Source organism: Belonocnema kinseyi, chromosome 2 (assembly GCF_010883055.1).
Source record: "Belonocnema kinseyi isolate 2016_QV_RU_SX_M_011 chromosome 2, B_treatae_v1, whole genome shotgun sequence".
Lineage (NCBI taxonomy): Eukaryota > Metazoa > Arthropoda > Insecta > Hymenoptera > Cynipidae > Belonocnema > Belonocnema kinseyi.
The window spans coordinates 44,027,373-44,050,902 of NC_046658.1; the positions used below are offsets into that span (position 1 = coordinate 44,027,373).

General features: G+C 34.2%; 1 protein-coding gene across 1 annotated transcript in view; it reads right to left on the bottom strand.

Annotated features, from left to right (window-relative positions):
* The window catches only part of LOC117167354 (segmentation polarity homeobox protein engrailed-like), a 3,607-nt gene extending 2,209 nt beyond the window's left edge, over nucleotides 1–1,398 (bottom strand). The window contains exon 1 of the mRNA XM_033352224.1: nucleotides 423–1,398. Coding sequence (XP_033208115.1) covers nucleotides 423–1,080 — 658 coding nt within the window. The 5' untranslated portion in view covers nucleotides 1,081–1,398. The remainder of the gene's footprint in view (nucleotides 1–422) is intronic.
* Between the last annotated feature and the right edge of the window lie 22,132 nt (nucleotides 1,399–23,530).

The following is a 23,530-nucleotide window of genomic DNA, read 5'->3' on the forward strand; positions in this document are numbered from 1 at the left end:
GGAGAACCCATTTTTTAGAATAAATGGGCCATTATATTGTCTTAGTCATAAGCCAATACAATATTAAACGCTTATGCCAAGGCATATACAATTATGGTAAGTTTAATCACGGCAACTTTCCATTTTATTCAGAGAATTCAACAATATTATGGTTTTCACAACCATCATTTTCCACTGCATGTTATTTTAATTCTTTATTGACTGATTCCCGGTCTTAGATTTTCTTAATTTGTTCTATTGTATATCTTGAGTTTCTGATCATACCTGGGAAAAAGACGTCAAGTAATATTTCTTTAATAAAAAAATAAAATAAAAACATTAAACGGAAATGAGTCTACCTATCAACCCTTATTGAAGTAAACACCAGTGAACAATAAATTCAGAATCTGCCAACATATATACAAATCAAAATTTTAATTTACCAGAAGAGGGTCTGTCAGAGTATCTGGTACAGTAAATCCACGCCGGCCACAGGCTCTGATTGGTACCGTTCTTTGTGTCAATTCCGGAGTTTGTGCTTCCGGTGTTACTTTCACCACTCACAGATTCTACACCGATGGCGGACGAGGTCGAGCACAAGGACGAAGCGCCGGTTACGGAACTGCTAGTCACGGAACTTCTACTGCTGGCAAGACTTTCAAGACTTCCGCTTCTGCTCAATCCGGAATGCCTTTGAAGTGGTGACGTCAATCCACAGTGGGATGAAAATTCTCTCTCCCTCTGAGTATAACTCATCGGGGGTGATTCTGAAGACAGCCTCGAGGTGGAAAGACTCAAATCACGTGGGAGTGAAATTAGACTCTGAGCCACTGGTTTAACAACATTTGATTTAGCAGAGCTTCTGGTGTTCTGAATCGCCTCTCTTCCAAAGTCTGGTCTCAGGATGTTCACTACACTGAATCTTAAAGGTGCATCTGATTCTTGTTGTTCCTCGCGTTGGACCTGCCTCGAGACCACGTGGCTTTCTGCCAAAGGTGGCGAACACACTCTGTGATGATGAAGAAGAGGATGATGATGATGACTTGGGATGCCCAATCGCAATCCGTAGGTAGACTCCATCGTTACCAATGCTACACTCATTTTATTTTATTTTAGTCCCTAATATTTTATTTCAACAAAAGTCTTTGACCGTGAAAAGAACTTGGTATCAGTCTTCATAGGTATATGACACACTTCATCTTATAGTCAACACTTTTTCGGAAAATTTCCTCAACACTCGGCAAATTTACACAATATTCACTCTTTTTGCTTTTCGAGAAAAAGAGTTAGGTCACTATTGTTTTCAGTTCCTCTGTCTCTATAGTTATCCTAAACTGGTCAAGGAACAAGGAGGCTGAGATGGAGGCAACTGTTAGGCGAGATTTTTCCCGAGGTTTCCGAGTACTCGAGCGACTGCCGTGACGGGTCTGACTGGCTGTCCATCCGTCGCTCGGTGATGTCTAAACTAGAGACCCGAAGTCCCTACTTACCGCTCCCTCTCTCCCTTCACTCCTCCTACGCCGATGCCGAGTGCAGTGCACTAGACACCCTCGATTGTATCTCTATTAACTTTGAGACCCTTAGCCCCGCCCATTGCTGCACGTTTCCACGGTGAGGCTCTCCCCACTTCCACTGGCGTAGAAAGTGGGGACCAGCGCATCCCCTCTTTCCCGGCAGTCATCACGAGAAGAGAAGTCCACACTCTCCTCTTCGGGAAGAGCTCTGACATTACGTCAAGTACATTCCGAATCCTTAAACAAAATTAAATTTTCCAATTTCTCTCTGCAATACTGTAGATTGTACTAGGAAAAAGGAAGACAAAATGTATTAAATTGTAGAAAGTGTAGGGAAATGCGGAAATAAGCTGGGAGAAGAAACGAATAGACAATAGTTTGACTAGGACAATATTGCATTAGATTAGACGGTAAAAAAATTTAATTTCTTTTAATTGGATATGTAATCAAAATCGAAGATCAGGTTTCGAAACGCTAGAAAAGGGGAACCTAGCATCGACGCCAATGTAACTGGCAGCGAGATGATTTGGTCCACCACCACCTTTTTCCACTTGGTGGGGGCGCCCCGCCCGCCATCTTTCTCCGCCCTATGAGAGGGGGGCGCTCACGCCCACAACTGGCGGTAAGGACCCTCCGCCTTCTGCTTGAACCCCTACTACCTCCATTCCTGACTTTTTCCCCGCTCGCCGTTTTCAACTTCCCTACTATTCGATCTTCGTGTAAAAGCGTAGTGTAGAGCTAATTCGTTTCTTCTGATCGACAAACATCCTTTCCGGCGACCAACCGTGGATTTTATCGTCAAGCATACAGAATCGCTTCATACGAAAATTTACACGATGCCCCTTTTTCACCCTACCCCTGTACCTCATCATCCCATAGTTTGTGCTTCTCGCCTCTTTCTCTTTCCTGGCGACTTTTACGGCTCACGAACGGACGAATGTGTTATCCGCCCCATGGCAGATGCCGTATTCTATGGGACGTATAATAACGTAATTTATTCTACGATCACTTAATTCAAGTTGGGGACCTTGGAGCGGTGTTGCACTGTTCGGGCCCCGAGTAGCACCATTATTTGTCCCGACTTTTCATGGGGCAGCTGCCCTGCCATAGGGCAACAGACGAAGACTGGGAGCTATATACATTGCTAAGTCATCGGAGTCTATCTCCAGAGGGAAAACTGATACATTGCGGATGAATGATGTTTGAGAGAAAATGCAAAGTTGACGACTTAGTCGCACAGTAACGCAGCTCAAAAGGTTAGTTTGGAGAATAGAATATATTTTTGTTGGCCTTTTTCAGTCACTGGAAGGGGAAAGGTTTACATAGTTGAGCGTACTTGATAACTGGGTCTGAGTGTCAGTGAATTGTAAGTGTTCAAAGGCAGTTTATTTGAAAAAGTGGTCCTGAGAAGGCCCACATCAGTTTTTATATTTAAAAATAAATGAATTAAATTATGTTGTGGAATTGAGAAATTCTGTTACGCCACATATCTGTCACTATTGTGTTCATCGAACGTTATATCAACCTAATCTAGTTTATATGGTTTATACTTTTGGTGTATCGATGATATCAATATTTCCATTAAATATTTATTCTTTACAAATATTTTGTCCGCTCCCAATGGGAAATACCTGTATTGAACCGTTACTTACATTTGGCGCAGTACTGAGCCAGTGGTCTTGCCAACGTCCAGCCAAATCTTGGCGGACCTTTGCTGGTACTCGAGCAGTACTGGGGGAATCATTGCTGACTTTGAATCATGATAACTCGGTGAAGAAAAGAGGTAGGGCATTTTTTTTAAACAGTTGGAAAATTACTTAAACTTTTAGCATGTCCTATGAACATTGTTGCAAAAAACTGATAATTATATGACGTAAAACCTCAAATATTTTCTTTAATTAAAGCCGAATGAACGTAAAAAATCTTCATTGGTTTCCGAAATACGATTAAAGATGTTCAATCGTATCTGCGTTGAGTTTTAGTCAACGATCAGCTACGCTCATTTTTATTGGATTCGTAATAAGTGTATAGAAATTCATACGCAAAATAAACCTAATCTATCCTTTAAGCGATATTATAGTTCACACAGCTTATGCAGGCCTCTTCTTGTTATAAATTCAAACGAGCGTCGGCTCAACTCTAATCTTCATGCCTAGTACTGCGACAGTACTGGCTGCCAGTACTGCCCGCCAGCACTGGTGCAGTACTGAAACCCAGTACCGAACATAGTTATCATTTCAAGGTCTTGCCAGTACTGCACCAATACTGGCGGTCAGTATTGCATTGACGCTGCCAGTGCTGGCGCAGTACTGAGCCCATAGTCAATTTCCCATTGGGTTAAGACATAATTGATAAAAAACGAAACGCATTCTGGAACTGGTTCGAATATCGCAAATAATTTTTTTCTTCTTTTTTATGTAATAGAACCTAATTAATAAGCATATAAAGAAAACAAATATATAGGAGACAAAAACTGAATAATTCTAATGTAATCTGTATTTTTAGTTGCATAATACTGCGCTGTTGAAAAATCTGATCGAAATTTAATATACATGTGAATCGATGCCTTCTAATCTAGTCAAATATTAAAAAATAAAGTAATATAACCTTAAATTCGTTGATTAAATTCTTACTTATAATTAAAGCGCAACGTACGATTGAATTTTGTCTTCATTCACTGTGAATGCTAGCATTTTAACGTAAGTGTAAGTGCTTGGGAGTTAGGTTTCTTAATTATTTGCTTAATTGATCCTTTTCAATTGAAAAACAATATGATTTATGTTTATCCAGGAGAAAAGATTATGCCTTATCTTATTATTTATAATTGCACATTACGGCCAACATTGTTTGTAATTTGTATAAAGTGCAAATATCTGACTTTTCAAAGAAATAATCAATATACTGCATGTGAAATTTAATATACATAGTCTCTTAAATGTCGATTTCGTATAACGAGGTTTGAGATTTAATATTCAAATGTATATGATATGCATATTAAAATTGCCAACTTTTTAATAGTGTGAATAAGATAAATGTTCCTTTATAAAAGTAGTTCTTGTTTATTATTATTATTATTAGGAGAATTTTTCAAAGTATGGTATACCTTGAAGAAACTGGACAGGCCCTGACAAGTTTATCCTAAGTAGGGTAAAAATCTGCAAAAGCGTTACACGTCATGTATGATGTATGACCCTTGTCAGTTTACCAGAACAGGGCCACACTATATAACTAAGGAAAACTGGTAATAGCCTTATCAGTCCCATATTTAGATTTCTCTGCGGATTTAGAAGCAGGATTGACATTTTATAGACTTTTCCTGCATTTTTTGATATAAAAACAAAACTAGTACTACAGTTTTGTTTGATGAAAAGGAGATTATATCATTTTTATCGTGGTTTTTATTATATAGTATTGAGAAACGATAATTGAGAATTGGATACACTCTTGAAAGTTCACGGAAAAAATTTATCCGTATAAAAGTCACGAACTTGTAGCTAGGTCTCGGATACGGGATAAAAAGATTAAACATTAAATCCTTAATTCTATGAAAAATTTATGAATAAATTTAGAACTTTTTTACGAACAGTTTGAATTTCCTACGAACAGTTCCTGAAAATTTTAGACTTGAATATAAAGAGGGAAAAATTTTATTTGTGCGATTTAATTTATACTTATAAACTCGCACAACTCTGAGGATTTCAAACCTCGAACTCGACAGTTTCTAAACACAAACCATGAGTGCGTAAACACGCGCAGCCATCAACGCTGAACACTGTATGTATACAAAAATTCTAGCTACTCATCCGACGAATTCAATACTACACATACGGGTGCACATACGCACCGAGCAGGTGGATGAGAGTGTGTGCGGGCCACGTAAAGACGAACCTACGTCCAAGTTCCCAGATTTGTCGGGCAAGCTCGTGAGTGCTCTGTGAAACTTTTCCCAATCATTCATAATATTTTTGTAATTATTTAAGAAAAAAAAGTGATGAGCGGTTTTAGATTTGTCATATCGACGCCTGAGAAGAATAAGGTGTTCGTTCCGAATGTGCTCGAGGAAGGCGTTGGTTCGAAGTTCGTTTGAAGAAGGTGCTCGTTCCGAATCTGCTTGAGAAAGGTGTTGGTTCCAAGTTCGGTTGAAGATTGTGTTGGTACCGAACTTATTGGAAAAAGGCGTTCGTTCATCGAATTATTTCATTCTTGAAATTTTGTAGTGGTATTACTGACGCAGGTATCAAGGTTTTCTAATATAAATGTTCCTTATTTTATTTCAGCTTTTAATTTGTACGGTTTTGCATACTTATATAAAACTAAGATAATACGACACTACTTTTTAAATTTATTTTAGAATCTCTAGATTATGAATTAATTATAGTATATGCCATGCACTGTGTTGAGTGTTGAATAAACTAATGTTTTGCAACAGATAATTGAATATTATATTATTTATAATAAACCTGCCTATGCTAGCGAAAAAAGGACGTCCTGGATAATTATACGTCTCGTATTTATTGAATGCATTAACATAATTTATTGAAGAACAATAATAATAATTTTTTCAAAAAAAATGTAAGATATGTATATTGCGTACTATGCCTAATACTATACAGTACATTTGTAGAATCTTTGAATATATATTTTTTTTCAAAGAAAATTCTGTATATTTTTTAAATAAACATGATCGTCGAAAAAATCAATTATTTCAAACATAAGTAATAAATCACTACATAATTTTATTATAAAATGAGTTATACTCTAAAGGAATAACCCCGTTTGAACACTTGAACTGTAAATCCTTATTTTTTCCTTATCCAATTAAATTTTCATTCAAGAAATTCTATACTTAAAATTTTGTAGTGGTACCGCTGATGCAGGATTTCAGCCTTTTTAACAGTTAAAGTTTTACTATTTCAATACAATAAGTTTTCTGTGAATCTAAGAAATTAAGCCATATTTCTTTTTGACGATTTAATCAAACCGAACAATTATTAGTGATTTAAAATCACGAGAAGAGAATTTCAAAATAATATGAATCAGGATTAATGTTGTCGAATTTTTTGTTTAGTAATGTAATTTTTAGTTTATTTTAAGTGAAAAATATGCCCGCTGCGCCGGTACAATATCACTGCGCGCTAAGTTAGAGCGCCTATGGCGCGCGGGTACGCTCTCGCACTTCGAGCTCGTTTTCGTACGTTTAATACGTATACTTTAACTACATTTTTTTAAGTATCGTAAATATTATAAATTAAATCAAATAATGTGATTTAAACTTCTGAGGAATTACAGTCATAAATTGTACCGATCTTTTTTTCGATTTGTTTTTAAAGAAGGTTCTTAAAGCACCTACGGCTTTGACGATTAAATTCTCATTACGAATCTCGCGCTCGATAACTTGTATCCAATTGAAAAGTTTCATCAAGATAATATGTAAATCTTGTTAAAACATACTAAAAACAACGCTTTAAACTTATGGATCTCTTAAAAAACCAAAATTACATATTTTTTAAAATGATCCAACTTTTGAAACTTTTGTCTAATTAAGAAATTTCAGGATAAAAGATTCGAAAAAATATATGTTATATCTAGCAGAAATTTGGATTGATATTTCTCAACCTATTAAAACAATATTTTTTCCTTTTTTTGAAAATTTTAAAAATGTTGAAAAGCATATATCTTTTTGAAGTTTAATCGAACTTAAAAATGTCATTAGGATAATTTGCAAGTCTTTTTGATGCGTAGTAGAAAATTTGACAACAATTTCTAAAACTCATAAAAAAATTTTATTTAAATTTTGAAAGAGCTCAAACTTTTTGAATTTGTGCCTAATAAACAAATTTAACAGTTATAGTTTCTAAATATATTTGATAACTAGTGATGAATTTTAATGAAATTTTGTAATCTTTTAGAAAAATATGTTTTTCTATTTTTCTGAACATTTTCAAAATTTTCAAAAGTATATAACTTTTCTTATTTTCATCGAAATTAAAAATTATATTTAGACAATTTGCAAATCTTCTACCCATCTATAAGAAACTTTAACAACAATTTCTAAATTAAAATTTTTTCAAATTTTGAAAATGCTTTAAATTTTTTATTTTGATTGAAAATGTTTGATTAACCAACTTAGACTTTATTTTGGGAACCTTAAGAAGTGTATCAAAGGCTGCCTTGATTTGACATATCAAGCCATAACGTGCCTGAGCAGCGGGCATATTTATCACTTAGATTAAACTAAAAATACATTATTAAAAAAAATTCGACAAAATTAATCCTGATTCATATTATTTTGAAATTAACTTATCGTGCATTTGAATCACTAATCATCGTTCGGTTTGATTAAATCGGCAGAATTAAATCTGACTTAATTTTTTAGATTCACAGGAAACTTGTTTTAATAAAAAATGAAAACTTTAATGTTTAAAAAGTCCGAAATTCTGTATCAGCGGTACCACTACAAAATTTTAAGTATACAATTTGTTTGATGAAAATTCAATGGGATAAAGAAAAAAATAAGGATTCAGGTGTGATACCTCTACAAAATTTCAAGAATGAAATACTTCGGCGAACGAATGCCTTTTTCCAAAAAGTTCAGAACCAACACAATCTTCAACCGAACTTGGAACCAACACCTTTCTCGAGCAGATTCGGAACGAGCACCTTCTTGAAACGATCTTCGAACCAACACCTTCCTCGAGCAGATTCGGAACGAACACCTTATTCTACTCAGGCGTCGATATCGAGTTGGTCAATTCTATCTCAAAATTCGTAGATTATTTACGAAATTACATCAATGTCCAATGAATTTTTCTTATATCCCAGACCGAGCTAATAGTTTGTGATTTTTTTACGTCTAAATTTTTTCCGTGTTGTACGTATTTAATAACATTATGAACATAAATACAAGTCAAACGCTATAATTATCATAGATTCACTCAAAGAAATGATTGGATAGGCTGTTGGTTGCTATGGCCAACTTTGTTGGACGCTGGGGCGCCATCCACTTAGCTGGCTGAGGCACCCACTTTTAATGGACACAGTAGTGTTTGTTGTGCCAGCCAACTTAGTTGGTGCGGCGAAGCGGCGGGATGGCTGCCTCATCCAACTACCTCGGTTATAATAACTGCTTAAATTGTTACCGTGCCACTGTGTTGTTTTACTCACCTATTTCAGATGGTAACTTTTTATATTTTAATTTTTTATAAATTTGTAATGAAAATGATATAATTTCTTAGCTGTATTTTCTACAAATTAATATGCTATTTTACTGTTAAGATAATAAAATAAGAAATTCACCAGTATGTAATCCGAGAAAACATAACCCTAACATTGCATCAATGTACACACGCACAACACAGGTCTTATATAAAAATTAAAACCAACCATACCTCCATCGCTAATAACCTCAAAAAGCACAATTTCCACTTCAAAAACTTCATTCACGTACTCCAAATCTAAGACGAAACGCACTAAATGATTGCATTCGGCATCATGAGTCATGCGCCTGTCAACCCAGCGGACCCAAACAGACCCTATCGCATGTGCAATGGACCAGGAAGACAAATCTGGAACCACCGGCCAATTAGTTGGCTGTGCTAACTTTTCGGTAGTTGAAGGGCCCAATGAATTGCTGCAGCGGCCAATTAACACGCAACAATTATAACTGGTCACTGTAGCCAATGGGTGTGCCAACCAACCATTTCTCTGAGTGTTTTAATTAAAGATGAATACTTTCGTATTTCAAATTGGACTTGTAAGGCACTGACGAGTTTTCCCTTCTCTGATACCACCCTGGTCATGTAAACTGTCAAGGCTTATACATGGAATGTAATTCTTCTGCAGAAAATTATAATAATAATAAACCAAAACTACTTTTAGAAAGAAAATTTTAATTTATTTTATCATACGCAAAACAACAGCAATAACCATCTCAACTAAAGTTTATGTTGAACAAATGTTCAATCAGTGCGACAATAACAAATGTGTGGCGTAAGAGAGTATCTCGCATGAATTCCTAACTTGGGGTAAGCCTCCAAAAAACCGCGAACAAATTATTTATTTTATTCGTGTGGTTCATTCGTTTTATTATTTTTAATTTAGAACAATGACAGTCGTGTTATAATTAATAACACATATTTTTATTTTTATGCCTCGTATTGTACCACCCCGTGCAGAAATTCCAATTTGGATCTGATCGGGGCCAGATCGGGCAGATTTTGGCCTAAATCAGGTTATCTAGATGGGGCCAGGCTCGAAATGAAACCCGATGCCCGATCGGTGCCCAAGCGCTGCGCCCAGAGATAACCATGCCTGGCCCCGATCGGGCCCACATTAATTTATTTTTCTTATTCTTAATTAAAAGGGATTCTTAAATAAAATAATATTAAAATCGAATATATCACCTCCTTTACTGAAATTTGAGAATATAAATATCAGGTTATCTAACAGATCGCAATATGAAAAAATTAGAGTATGTCAGACACTTTTTTTCGAACAAACGGAAAAAGTCAAACGACGCAAAATAACAGCCAACATTTGTGCATGATAAACCATTTAAGTATTTTGCAATATATTTTTGGATTTAATTTCTAAATTGTAGTTGCTTTCAATTTCTATATTGAACTTAATTGTGGAAAGTTATTTTTACAAAAGCGAATATAAATAAGAAAGTTGTATTAACATTCCGATTGTATCAAATCACCTAAAATACGTGAAAATAAATATGTTTATGACGTCATTGTTGATCTAATTCGTTTTCACATTCAACAAATGAAATATTACTTTTGCTACTTTTCTTATAAATAAATAACCTCATTTCGAGGTTATGTTTCATCATAACATTCTTAATAAATTTACTTATTATAGTCTTCAAGACGTAATTCAGAAAAACTGCTGTAGGCCTTCTTAGGGCCACTTTTTAAATAGGAAAAATAAGGCTATTTTATGGAAAACTCTATATGCCTGAAGTTGTTGAGACCTACAGGTTCCAAATTTTTCATTTGAAAATCAGTGCCCGTGCAAAAATTGCCAAATGTTTGCCTTATTTCCGATTTGGGCCAGATCGGGCACACAATATTGTGGTTGTTAAATTTGGCCCCTTCTAGACCCCGGCTTAACAGCCAAGCTTTCCAGTAGATGGCGCTGCATTAATTACTCCAAATCGCCCAAGTTTCAATGTAAAGTGTCAAGCGTCAAAAATATTTAAATTATTATTTGTAAAAGTGACAAAATAAGTGGGAAAAAATGCGAAAAGTGAGAATAAGAAGAGTGCGTAGGTATAGTATGCTTTAAAATACTCCTGAATTACGTGTTGAAGACTATAATAAGTAAATTTATTAGGAATGTTAAGATGAAACCTAACCTCGAAATGAGCTTATTTATTTATAAGAAAAGTAGTAAAAGTAATATTTCATTTGTTGACCGTGAAACCGAATTAGATCGACAATGACGTCATAAATATATTTATTTTCACGTATTTTTAGGTGATTTGATACAATGGGAATATAAATACAACCTTCTTATTTATATTCGATTTTGTAAATATAGCTTAAAGAGGCAGTGCGATATTATAATCCACTTATTTCAAAATAACTTTCCACAATTAAGTTCAATATAGAAATTGAAAGCAAATTCAATTTAGAAATTAAAACCAAAAATATATTGCAAAATACTTAAATGGTTTATCATACACAAATGCTGGCTGTTATATTTCGTCATTTGACTTTTTACGTTTGCTCGAAAAAAAGTGTCTGACATACTCCAATTTTTTCATATCGCGATCTGTTAGATAACCTGATATTTATATTATCAAATTTCAGTTAATAAGATGATATATTCGATTTTAATATTATTTTCTTTAAGAATCCCAATAAATTAGGAATAAGCAAAATAAATTAGTATGGGCCTGATCGGGGCCAGGCATGGTTATCTCTGGGCGCATTGCTTGGGCCCCGATCAGGCATCGCGTTTCATTTCGAGTCGGGCCCCATCTAGATAGCCAAAGTTGGGCCAAATGCTGCCCGATCTGGCCCCGATGAGATCCAAATTGGAATTACTGCACGGGTAATTATAAAATAACAATATTTATCAGTTGTACCATTTTAATCCATGGCAGATGTCAACTGTTTGGTCTCCAATGTCTAGTTATTAAGACAGAACCAGACAGCATGGCCCTGAAGTCATATTGAAGTCATTCAAGATAAAATTAAGACAAAATATTTTTACCCGGGAACTTCACAGCTTAACATTCATATAATAGTCATTTTTGAAGTATATAGTGCATGTATCCTGGCTTGTTATTATCTTATTCTAAAAATAAATATTATAATATCAAATTTTACAACCAAAGTTTCTCCATGTATTAATAATAATGATTAGATTTCTATTTTCAACTAATTTAAATTAAATTATAATAATGATAATAATAATACCATCTGATTACCAAAAAAATAAGTCGATTTTGATTCCCTTGCAACCTATTTTTGGTTCCTAAGGAGCTGCACAAAAATGAACTCCACTTTCTGAAAAGGAACCAAAAATGATAAATGAGCTCAAAATGATACCACACTTGAGGTTCTGAAGGATATCAATTGTAATTGAGCCTATCTCTAAAGAACCTATTTTTCGCTTTGCTCACTTGCATATGAGCCGCTCAGAGGAAAAACGATATAAATCCTATGTTAAAACATAGGACTTGTAACGTTTTTCCTCTAAGCGACTCATATTATGTTTAATTAATAATACAATATTTACCGTAAAGCACACATGTAGTAGATACTCGGTTGGACATAACATTTTTCAGGCTTCCCACAGAAAAAAGTGAAATTTCCATTGGAATCCATTTATAGTTCCCAAGGAGCTGCAACAAAACTGAATCCTGAAATAGATATAATGACTTGATAAATATCATTTGCAGGTTATGCAGCAAATTTGTCAACGTAAAGCCATATTCTTATGCAAGAAACTTTTCATCTCAAGCCATCAGTCGATAACTGTAAATCGATTCCTAACTTACTAGCCCTACTTTAGAAGAATTTGGTTTGTGAATCCGTCTTCTTGTTCGCGCTCTAAACGAACCCTTTTGGCTCTCTACAGTTATCTATTTGAACTCAAGTTCTAAATTCTAAATGGTATCAACTTTTATTTGAGCCGAAACTTCAGTAAACCCCCAGTTTTTTCGGCGTACTAAAAGAAATAGTGAAATTTAATGTAACAATTGCCCAGGTATAAATATAAACCACTGGCTCAGCGCAGCCTGTCGGAGTTCCGTACTGGTTGGCTGTACTATACCAGTACTACGCCAGTAATGCCTAGATGTACTGGGCTAGTACTATGTTAATACTGGCATTGTAATGCTTGGTGGTGCTGCCGTTTCAGTACTGGGACAGTACAGGCAAACCACTGGCATACACTCAGAAAAAAGTTTGGTTGATGCAACCAAAATTTGTTTGAATCAAACAAATAAATGCATTGCTATATGGTCAATAAAATGTTTGTTTGATCGAACCAAATTATTTGGTTAATAAAATTTGGTTGATTATAATCAATATTTCGGTTGATCCAACCAAAGATTTTGGTGGATTCAACCAAATATTTTAGTCGATCCAATGAAATTTTCAAATTGTTTGAAACAAAAAGTTTTTTTTCTCGTAGAGAATTTTTTATTTATCTTTAATGAAAAAGTTGAGATTTTCCACATCGTGGATCAACTCATTTAATCCTTCAACCTATTTGATGAAAGTAAACATATTCAACGCTCTGGTTAAAAATGTATAACTAATCAAAACCTACAGCTTCAGAACCATGAGCTTCCAGTAAAGCCTCTGTATCTACTTCTTCTCCTAAAAATATTAGTTGTAAATTTTCTTGCAGAAAAGCTACAAAATTCTCATGAAAAATGTATGAAGAAGGCCTTTTTTATAGTCAGAAATTTAAAAATTAGAAATAGGGTAAGGGGGGAGGGGCAGCGCCAACAAGTTAACGGTCAATGTTTTTTTTTAAAGTTAATAAGATGTTGAATTGATCCAGTTTTTTCTCATTTCGAGTTGTATGTTATATTATATTATATTTCTATAAGTATTAATCACATAAAAAAACAATGATTTGGTAATTTAATTATTTCTAACATGCTGTATTTCGTCGGCTTTGCCCCTCACCTGAGGGCAAAGCCGTCTGCAGCTTTTTATGAAAATCAAAACATTTAAAGATAAGAAAATATGATGGTTTGCTGCTGTGGTATTTTATGTGCTGGAAAAATTACCTTTAAAGATGCCCAACAAGAAGAATAAGTTATTTTGAATAAAAATAGAGATAGATGTAATATAACCTCTTATTCGTTGACATTTTGCTGGAAACGGAATTTACGCAATGTTTCTACTGTACCAATACAAGACAACTGCATACCGACCGGATTGATAATAATAATATTTAATAGTTTCTTCCATGTAGCCCACAAGATAAGTTGCTGCGCTACATTGCCGATCATTTATCGACGAAACTTGTGACACGTATTTCACCTAAGCACTTGTCAATATTATTTTCGGCATGCTTGCCCCCCTGGCCAAGCGTCACTTATTTATGAGATCTATTATATTTTGGACTTGAATTACGTCTAATTAATATAATTAGATTGTGTGATATTATTTTATCTGTCAAAATATCATATTTTTAGACGGTAATTATTGTGAATAGAGTTGAAAACTTTATACTTCTGTCAGCGAAACTTCCATTCTTTCGTGGTAAAAATTGTTTTCTGTATAATTTTTCTCCTGCAACGTCAATTTTCAAGATTTTAGTAAGTAACAAAATCTGTCTGATGAAATAGATTTATTTGATGCAAAGTAGAGCTAAAATTGTTAAAAAATAACCATGCTATAAGGAAAATCACCTTTGCCCCACTGGTTGGCGCTGTCCCCCTTTACCCTATAGAAAAGTTCGAGTTTCGAGGTTAGATCCCGGCGCCGGTGTAAACCTGTGATCTAAATGTTTTACTTACGTTCAAAATGTTCCGCATATTGCTGGAGACCTTCAATTTTCAATAGTGAACTTATAGAAATGTTCCACTTATTCACTTTGCTCATTTTCTTCGAAATATAGGCACACGCACCACTTGCACGACACGATCAGAAATTGCGACTCGAACTGGCTACCGGCGTGGGCTGACGTAATCTGTATCGTTGTGTTTTTTTAAATGAACCAAATTTTAAGTTGGGTTCACCAAATTTGTTTGTCCCCACAAACAAACTAGGTTGAACAAACCGTTTTGTTAAATCAACTCAACTTTTTTTCTGAGTGTACGAAAATGCCAGTGGTTACCACGCACATAAAAAACTGGGTGCTCACTAAAGTTGCGGTTCAAATAAAAGTTGATATCATTTAGAACATGAGCTCCAATAGATACCTGTAGAGAGCCAAAAGGTTTCGTTTATAGCGCTCTTGAAAAGAAGATAAAGACGCATTCACAAACCAAATGCTTGTAAAGTAGGGCTAGTCAGTTAGGAATCGATTTACAGTTATCGACCGATGACTTGGGATGAAAAGTTTCTTGCATATGAATATGCCTTTATGTTGACAACTTTGCTACATAATCTGCAAATGATATTTATCAAGTCATTATATCTATTTTAGGATTCAGTTTTGTTGCAGCTTCTTGGGAACTATAAATGGGTTCCAATGGAAATTTCACTTTTTTCTGTGCGAAGCCTGAAAAATGATGAAAAATAGTTATTTGAAGTATATTGCCCATTTACAGTATTCTGACGACCCGTGCAGATATCGCCCGATTTCAAACGTAATACCGTTCTGGCCGCGATCGGATTTCCCGATCTGGCCCTGATCGGTAGAACTCTGTGACCCATGCCTGGGCCCGACCAGGCTAGATCGATTTCTTACTGAAGCGCCATCTCCATGCGCTCGCAGAACTAGTGCTGCTTGATTTTTTCTGATAGTGCAGTGAAATTGGTATACATAATACTCGTTTATAATATTCTAGCAATGATTAAAAATGCGTAAGGCGAGTAAGCCAAGTGTTCGGCGGCACAAAACACCAGCCAGTACACCTCGAAACCGGTTGGAGGAAGATGAGAGTAAGTAATTACACTCTACGGGCTCACTGAAACCTAACCTCAAATAAATTAATAATTAATTAAATTTTTCCAGGGAAAATTAGTATATTTACCATTAGATGACTCAAATATCATTATATGATGAAATTTGTCAAGTTCTATTGTTTTCAATTATTATTTAAGAACTCCAAGTTTTTCGATTTAATGTAGAGTTAGAATTATTAAATCTATTGAAAAGAAATGGATTGCAGTATGCACAAAATTGTAATGTTCTTAGATTATGAGAATAAAATATGTGATACAAATGATTATGTTATTGAAACTTTGATTCTGTATTAATAATAAATTCATGAATTGCAGAATCAAGTAGTACAATCAAAATGCAAAATGCCAGTTGTGTAGAAATTTCAACAAGAGCTAGTTACTCAACTGTGCATGCGTCGCATTCGGCATCTAATTGATTTCACGCGAAGTTTAAAATGCTAAACAAAGTTATTTTTCTTTTTTATTATAAACAATGACATTTCAACTTAACTTAAATTAAAATAAAACGATCAAATAAATGATAGCTCAATTTTTGGCGAAAACATTATCTACAACCACCTTCTCGAATTTTTCAAGAAGTAATGCAATTGACAGAAAATTGAATTTATTGACAGTAAAATGCTCATAAATCGTAAATCATAGGTTATATCCCGATGATTTTTTTTGGAAGCATTCGAAAATGTCAAGTTGTAGGGAATCTTTCTGCGAAAAAACTATCTTTAATTTGTTAAGAAGTTTTAAAGACAACATTTTTTACAAGAAATTGAAATTGTTATTTAAAATATTTCTGGTTATCGTCCATTTTTTTCATAAAAAACATAAAATGGATTATAATGAAACTGATCGTATACCGATCGGGTGTCCCGACCTAGCCCCGACCAGGATTCCCGATCGGGACCCGAACTGGACTGGTCTGGCCCCGATTAGGTCCAGATCGATATTTCTGCAAGGGGAATTGATAAAGACCGGTTTAAAATAGAGGTGCGAAGTTGTTTTAAGATTTGCATTTCTTTTTCTGCGTTTTTTCTTCAATTGTGTCTGAGTCACTGCGTGTTTCTTCCTCAGGTGCAGAAGAAATTTGTGAGACATCACTTGTGGACACGCGCGGCTCTCCTCTAAATATAATAAAGTCAGCGTAAACTTTATTCTTTCTTTTTCATCATTTTATACCGTTTTAGCAGCTTTGCACAATAACATTAGATGTAATTTTTTAGATCCATAATAATATTTCATGTAAATAACTAGAGCTTAACATTTTTTACATTTTTTTCACTAGTTTCATTTTTTCAACATTTCATACTATTTTAGTAACTTTTTACTAATACATGACATGTAATTGTTTCGATCAGCCATACGTCAGGATTGAACTTAAAAATATTTGTCAGAAAAAAATGTTTCCACGTTAATTAAATATACCAATTCTCGTCAATTTAAAAGACCTCAACAACATTTATAAACATATTTTTATTAAATTCGAGTTTTGAACCACTGACATGACACTGTCCTGTATCGTGCAGCCAACCGTTAACCAGTATTGGGAAACCTACCGCCTGTCTGTACTGATGGGTAGTACTGGGCCAGTACTACGCCGGTGCTGAACTCCGACACACTACCGATATTTCCACCTGTGTAATAGACATATCTAACGTAAATTGGTGACCGCATTTTTATTGATTCAGGTTTATCAAATTACTTATTTGACTTATGAATCGATTTATTATTGATTTAAATTTGTAAAGCCCGTGCAGAAGTTATGACCGGGTTCAGGCTGGATTCCGGCAGAGTTGCCCTGCTTGTATCCGGAATCTCGTCAGGCTGCCTGGTCGGATTCTGGTTGGTTTCGCCACGCTGCGCTGGTCGGATCTCGGCCGGGTGTACCCAGTCGGCTCCGGACCGGATTACCCGATCGGATCCCGGATACAAATAGGGTAACCTGGTCGGAATCCGACCGGTTTTTGACTGGACTCCTCGAACGCATTTTACTGTAAAAAGATGTTGGAATTTAAATTTAAGAACTGCATTCATAATAATAAATATATTAACTACAAACATTGATTCAATGCAAGTACTCAAATATAGGTTATGATTCTTAAGTTTCTATAAGAAATTGAATTGTAAGAAATTAAAATTAAATTGTATAACAAATTTACCTTAAGCGTAACTTAGTTTGAATAGGTTTTTTTACAATAGATAAAATAAATTTCAGGGGTTTCACATGACATTCTAACCTATGAAACCGATTGAGAAAATTGATTTAACATTAACGTTAAAGAATATTAATAATTCTTACTTATTAACAAAATAATTCACTTACCTTTATCAATAATCCGCTTGCTCCAGAAAATTCGATACAATTTTGTGAAATTTAACAAATTTTTTAACGGATAACCTGACGTCCACCGACGTTTTACTGCGTTTTGAGCATTAAAGACTGGAAGTCCCCGAATCGTTATTACGTGCGAGCATGATAACTTAATTCGAAACCTTGTTCGGAAAAAGTTATTTCTCTTCTTACTACGTTTTTGCTTATTCAAGATAATATATAAATACATTAAAAATAAGCGAAAATCGTATCACAAAAAATAAGTATAGTTTCACTGGGAAACTATTTTTGAAAATAAAAAAGAAGTTGGTCAACGATTTCGCAGTCACGGCAAGTCTGGGAAACGCAGAACCAAAAGTGGGAAACAATATAATTAAAATTAGTTTAATTTTTCTTTCATAATTGATTCAAAAAACACCTAAAACACAAAAAATTGATCGATCGCCTGTCAGATATTTACAAACGACCCACTTACGGTAGTCGTTTGTGGATATTTCTTAAGATGTTTTTAAGGTTATGATACTTCTATTATGCACCATTTTTGACCCGACTGGGTCCCGGTGGGAACTCGGTCAGATCCTGACCGGGCAATTAACAAAATAATATCCCCGTTTGACCAGGTCAGATTCTGGCCAAAAACCTTCTTCTGGTCGGGTCAAACTGGGCTATTTCTACACGAGAGTGTAAAGAAAACAATATTGGTAACTTTAATGAATATATAATAGCAAATCAAAGAGTGGTATTCAAACGCATATAGTTTTTCTGACATTTTAAATTGACTCATTTAATTGCTGTTGTCAATCAATGCAATACTTGTTTAATTCAAGGTTAAGTCGCTTATACTCTTCTACACGTACTGAAATTAATGACATAATATAATTTTTCAATGTAAGTAAATTTAGCTCAGTCATATCTTAGTTATCTAGTTATATATCTTGTTCTATTTGAATCATTTATCTCAGTTGCGGGAAGTGAAAGTCCATTTATGCGTCAAACAATCACTTTTAATGTTAGGTATATGGTGATTTAATTGTTGCTTATGATTTAATGTCTGGCTGAAAATGTATGACTTTATATGTTTTTATTTCCATCAACAAAGACTAATAGTATATTGTTACCTGCGTGTTTATGTCTTAGAGGTATATTTATTGATTTATATGTGTTCATAAAAATTGGCCAACTTGAACAATGCATTTAAAAATGATAAATGAATTAATTTCGCTTCAGTGTAATTTACTTCTTTGTGTAATGCATATAGAAGAAATTTAGAAATGCCAATATTGAGGCTATTTTTTATTCAAATAAATGTGTATTGATTAATCATACAGTCCCTTTCTATAATTTCGTAAGTGCATACATCTTGAGAAAGTCTGTCGGTCTTTGAAACTTAAATGAGTCGTAAATGCCCAGACATCAAATTCTTTCTCGTTCTCTTTTCTGAATATAGTCTGTGATAAACATCTCTTCTCGCAGTCGAGTGTTTTTCACGCGAATTTGCATTTTCGACACGGAAGGTCTTGCTTTTGCAGACATGCAAGCGGCGCAATATAAAAGGACCGTCTCGAAATTGACATAATTAAAATTTGTACTATAGCGTTTCGTGCCCGGTTTTTTATGAGGAGACATTACCATTAACGTCTTTTGTAATACTGCTTGCATCACGTCAACTATTTTTAGCATTTTGAGGTAAAAATAAAATTGTTGTAACTGATTAACGTTCCAAAGTGATATCGGAAAATTTTTCAACCATCTTTCTTCTCATATTGCATATTAATATAGAAAGGGTATAAGAGATATGAAGTAATTTGATTTTTATCTTGAAGATTTTATCTTAAACATGAAATTCCACCCAGCTTTGAAAATTGTAGATTGATATCAGAAATACAAATGTTTTCTCTAACATTATATTTTAATTATGACGATTTTATTTAAAGAACAATGAATCTATTGTTCTGAGAGAAGATCCCTCTTGTTTTTAATCATTTGAATGAAGTTTTTTGTTCCTTCCAGGTTATCCAATTTTCAACTACATGGAGTATAATTTTTAACAAATCATGCTTCTCCAAAATCTAGCAACGACTCCATTGTATTATCTGATTGTTCCAGCAGCTTCTAATCGATAGTTATTCTGAAGAATTTAGTCTAAGAAGGCCCAGAGGCTGATCAGCTGATCACCAACCGGCTTCGATGAGAGGGAGGGACTAAAAAGCAGGATTACAAAGGAGGCGTGACGCTTCCATCCAAGGTTATCGGTCCGCAGGTATACCAACTGGTTCAGTATCATAGCGCCTTACATTCGACTATCTAACTTTTACCTCACCCGTAGACCGAAAGATATTCTCAAATAGCCTAATCGAAGATTTTATGTTTCACGGATAATCTCTAAGTGTCTGTGTTAATGTACCTTCCAGTTAGTATTTTCTCTCACAATTTGGTGGGGGGGAGGGGGCCTTTGAGTTTTTTTTAATAATTAATTAGGATTTGTTTCTGTATTTTTTAAATATTGCCACTAGAGAACCAGAAAATGTGAAAATGTGAATGTGAAGCATAACCTCTAAATTTGTAACTTAAGCGTTATTGTTACTCTTTGACTTAAGTAGCAAGAAAAATTCCTTAATGAAATTAATTTTTTAATTTTCAGGCTGTAAGCCGGCTGAATTAACTTCGGGATAAATATACTCTAACTCGTATAGGAAGTGCTTACTTAACGGGCTTGTACATAACAGTCCAATCTTGAAATTAAAGTAATATGTGAGGTTGTTTTTCATTTAAAAGCATTGGAACTGTTCAGCTTTTTTAATATTTGATCATATTTACGGGTTTTAAGTTCTTACTACGATTCTTTGATTGAATTTACAAAAATATTATTTTATTATGATTGCTAAATTGACATGGGGCAGTGCTGCCAACACTCGAAAGTAGTTATTTCACTGCATCAATAAGTAACCTTTCACTGATTGTCAGTAACCCATTTCTAGCTATTTGAATCAGTGAAATTTCATTATAAATCGTTCAAATTTCACTGATTCATATTTAGACAGTATAATCCACTTTAAATTTTATAGCATGTTTATATTACAGTAAAACTCCTCTTTTGTGCTGGTTTTGGGGCTGACGGTGGTTGGGAACTAATTCATTATAGCCCACTCCGCTTTTGTTTGTTCATGCATAAGTGCTCGCCTGAGTGATAACCGCAGACTCCATGCACCCCGCGCAGTTCCTGTTACACCTACTTGCGGCGTGGCGTCAATTCTCAGAAGGGTTATAGGAGGGAGGGCTATTGTAGGGCTTCACTGTATTTATTTTCATGGTATTTACTTTTTATGTGTTACTAAGTTTTTTTTGTCTGCAATAATTGCCTTCTTTGAATTGCGAACTAGGTTCTAAATTTTTAATTTAAAAATCCGTTATTACAAAATTAAAAGTTTTGTCAGTTGTAAAATTGGTATCCTTAGCAGATGTCAACCCTTTGGACCCAACCGACCTAGAAATGGCAGGCTCTGCCAGTAGTAATAAAACCAAGACGTAAATAGTCCTTCCGTGTCTCAAGACAACTCTACCTGGCCTTGTCTTGTCACAACTGTCGCCATGAATGTAAGAGAAGTTTGTATATATCTAATGTCTAGCTGGTGAGACGGAACAGCTGGTCTGAAATTATTGTGGAACAAATAATTCTATTTCAAAGTTATTTTAGGAGAGAATTCGAACATGTCTCTCACTTCATTATTATTATACTTTTCACTATTTTTTTTTGTTTTTATTAATAAAATATATAAGCTTTTAAAATAACATTTATTTGATAAAATCAAAGTTTTTATCATTTACATTAATTGCGAAAAATAATTTTCGGATAAATTAATCTTTTTTCAACATTTGGTTGATATTTAGAGGCTCTAGACTTTTTTTAAACTAAATTTCCTATCTGCATTACTGCACGCAGCCGAAAATTTATATTGGTTTTATGTATTTTGAACCACTAGTTCAAGAATCTTTAGCCATAAAAGCAGAAGAAATGGAAGGATAGAGAGATGTACAACTTTTAAAGACACATAGAATCATCAAATTCCTGTAGTTGGAGATTAGAAGTAGGAGAAAAATTCTATACTCGAGATTACCATATTAATTCAAAGTTCTATCCCAGACAATAAATATATAGAGAAGCATTCCATTAGTCTGTTAATGTGAATAGTATACCTAACGTGAACCTGGTTATGTTGATATCGAATAAAATAATATTCTTTGCAAAATAGGCTAACGAAATTGTTACAAAGTTCAAATCGTGCAAGAAACGTAGACGAATAATTGAGATTGTCGGTATAAACAACTATAACGTGTCTATCAGTCAACAGTAAACTATCTATAGGGAGTTAAGCCAAAGTCGAAAACCCTGTCCCCAAACCTCGTCGATATAATAAATCCCTCAGCTGGAAACTGGAATGTGAGTTGGGTGATGTGGGGGTAGGATGAAAACTTTACTTCTTGGTGTCGATCGAACTGTGCCTTATCGACTCTAATTCACTATTAGTCCGGGAGCCACATAGAAGAGGTGGTATGACCTGAAAGGTCCCCGGAATTTTCTATATGGATATTGTGCAGAATGGTCTCCTAAATTCAACGGTATGAGGTGCTTTCGCGAACTGACGTTCGTTCTCGAGATATTGTTAATTAAATATTTTTACATAACTTATGCTATATCTTCTAAAATTATCGACATATTAAAAATTTTTTTTCGAAACTGTTAGGTATTATTGAAATAAACAATTTTTGTCATAAACAATTTTTTGTCTGCCTCATAGTTTTTGTAAAAAACGAAAAAAAGTATAATATAATAATCGATTTTTATGCATTGTTTATAGGTCTTTTGAAGATTCTTCTTTAAACTTATGTTTGATTGTGTTAAGACACATGAAATTTCTTTGGCACATTTTTGCATCTGATTGATAGTTTATATAAAATAACCGCAAACAAGATTTGCAGAAAGCTTTCTTTGAACCCGATTGTAGCCGACATTTATTAAAATTTTCACACTTTGTTTTTTCATTCTGCTAAAAGTCTTCGACAAACTTTTTCCCTCTATGGTTTCTTTAGCAGAATGAGAAAACAAAATCTGAAAATTTTAATAAATGTCGGCTACAATCGGGTGCAAAGAAACCTTGTTGCAAATCTTGTTTGCGGTATTTTTATATAAATTATCAATTAGATGAAAAAATGATCTAAAGAAATTTCATGTGTCTTAACACAATCAAACATAATTCTAAATCAGAATCTTCAAAAGACCCATAAACAATGTTTAGAAGCGATTATTATATTATACATTTTTTGCAAAAACTATGAGGCAGACAAAAAATTGTTCATGACAAAAATTGTTTATTTCAATAATACCTAACAGTTTCAAAAAAAATTCTTAATATGTCGATAATTTTAGAAGATATAGCATAGGTCATGTAAAAATGTTTAGTTAACAATATCTCGAGAACTATCAATCAGATGCGAAAATGTGCCAAAGAAAATTCATGCGTCTTAACACAATCAAACTAATTTTGAAGACAAATCCTCAAAAAGCCCATAAACAATGCATAAAAATCAATTATTATATTACACTTTTT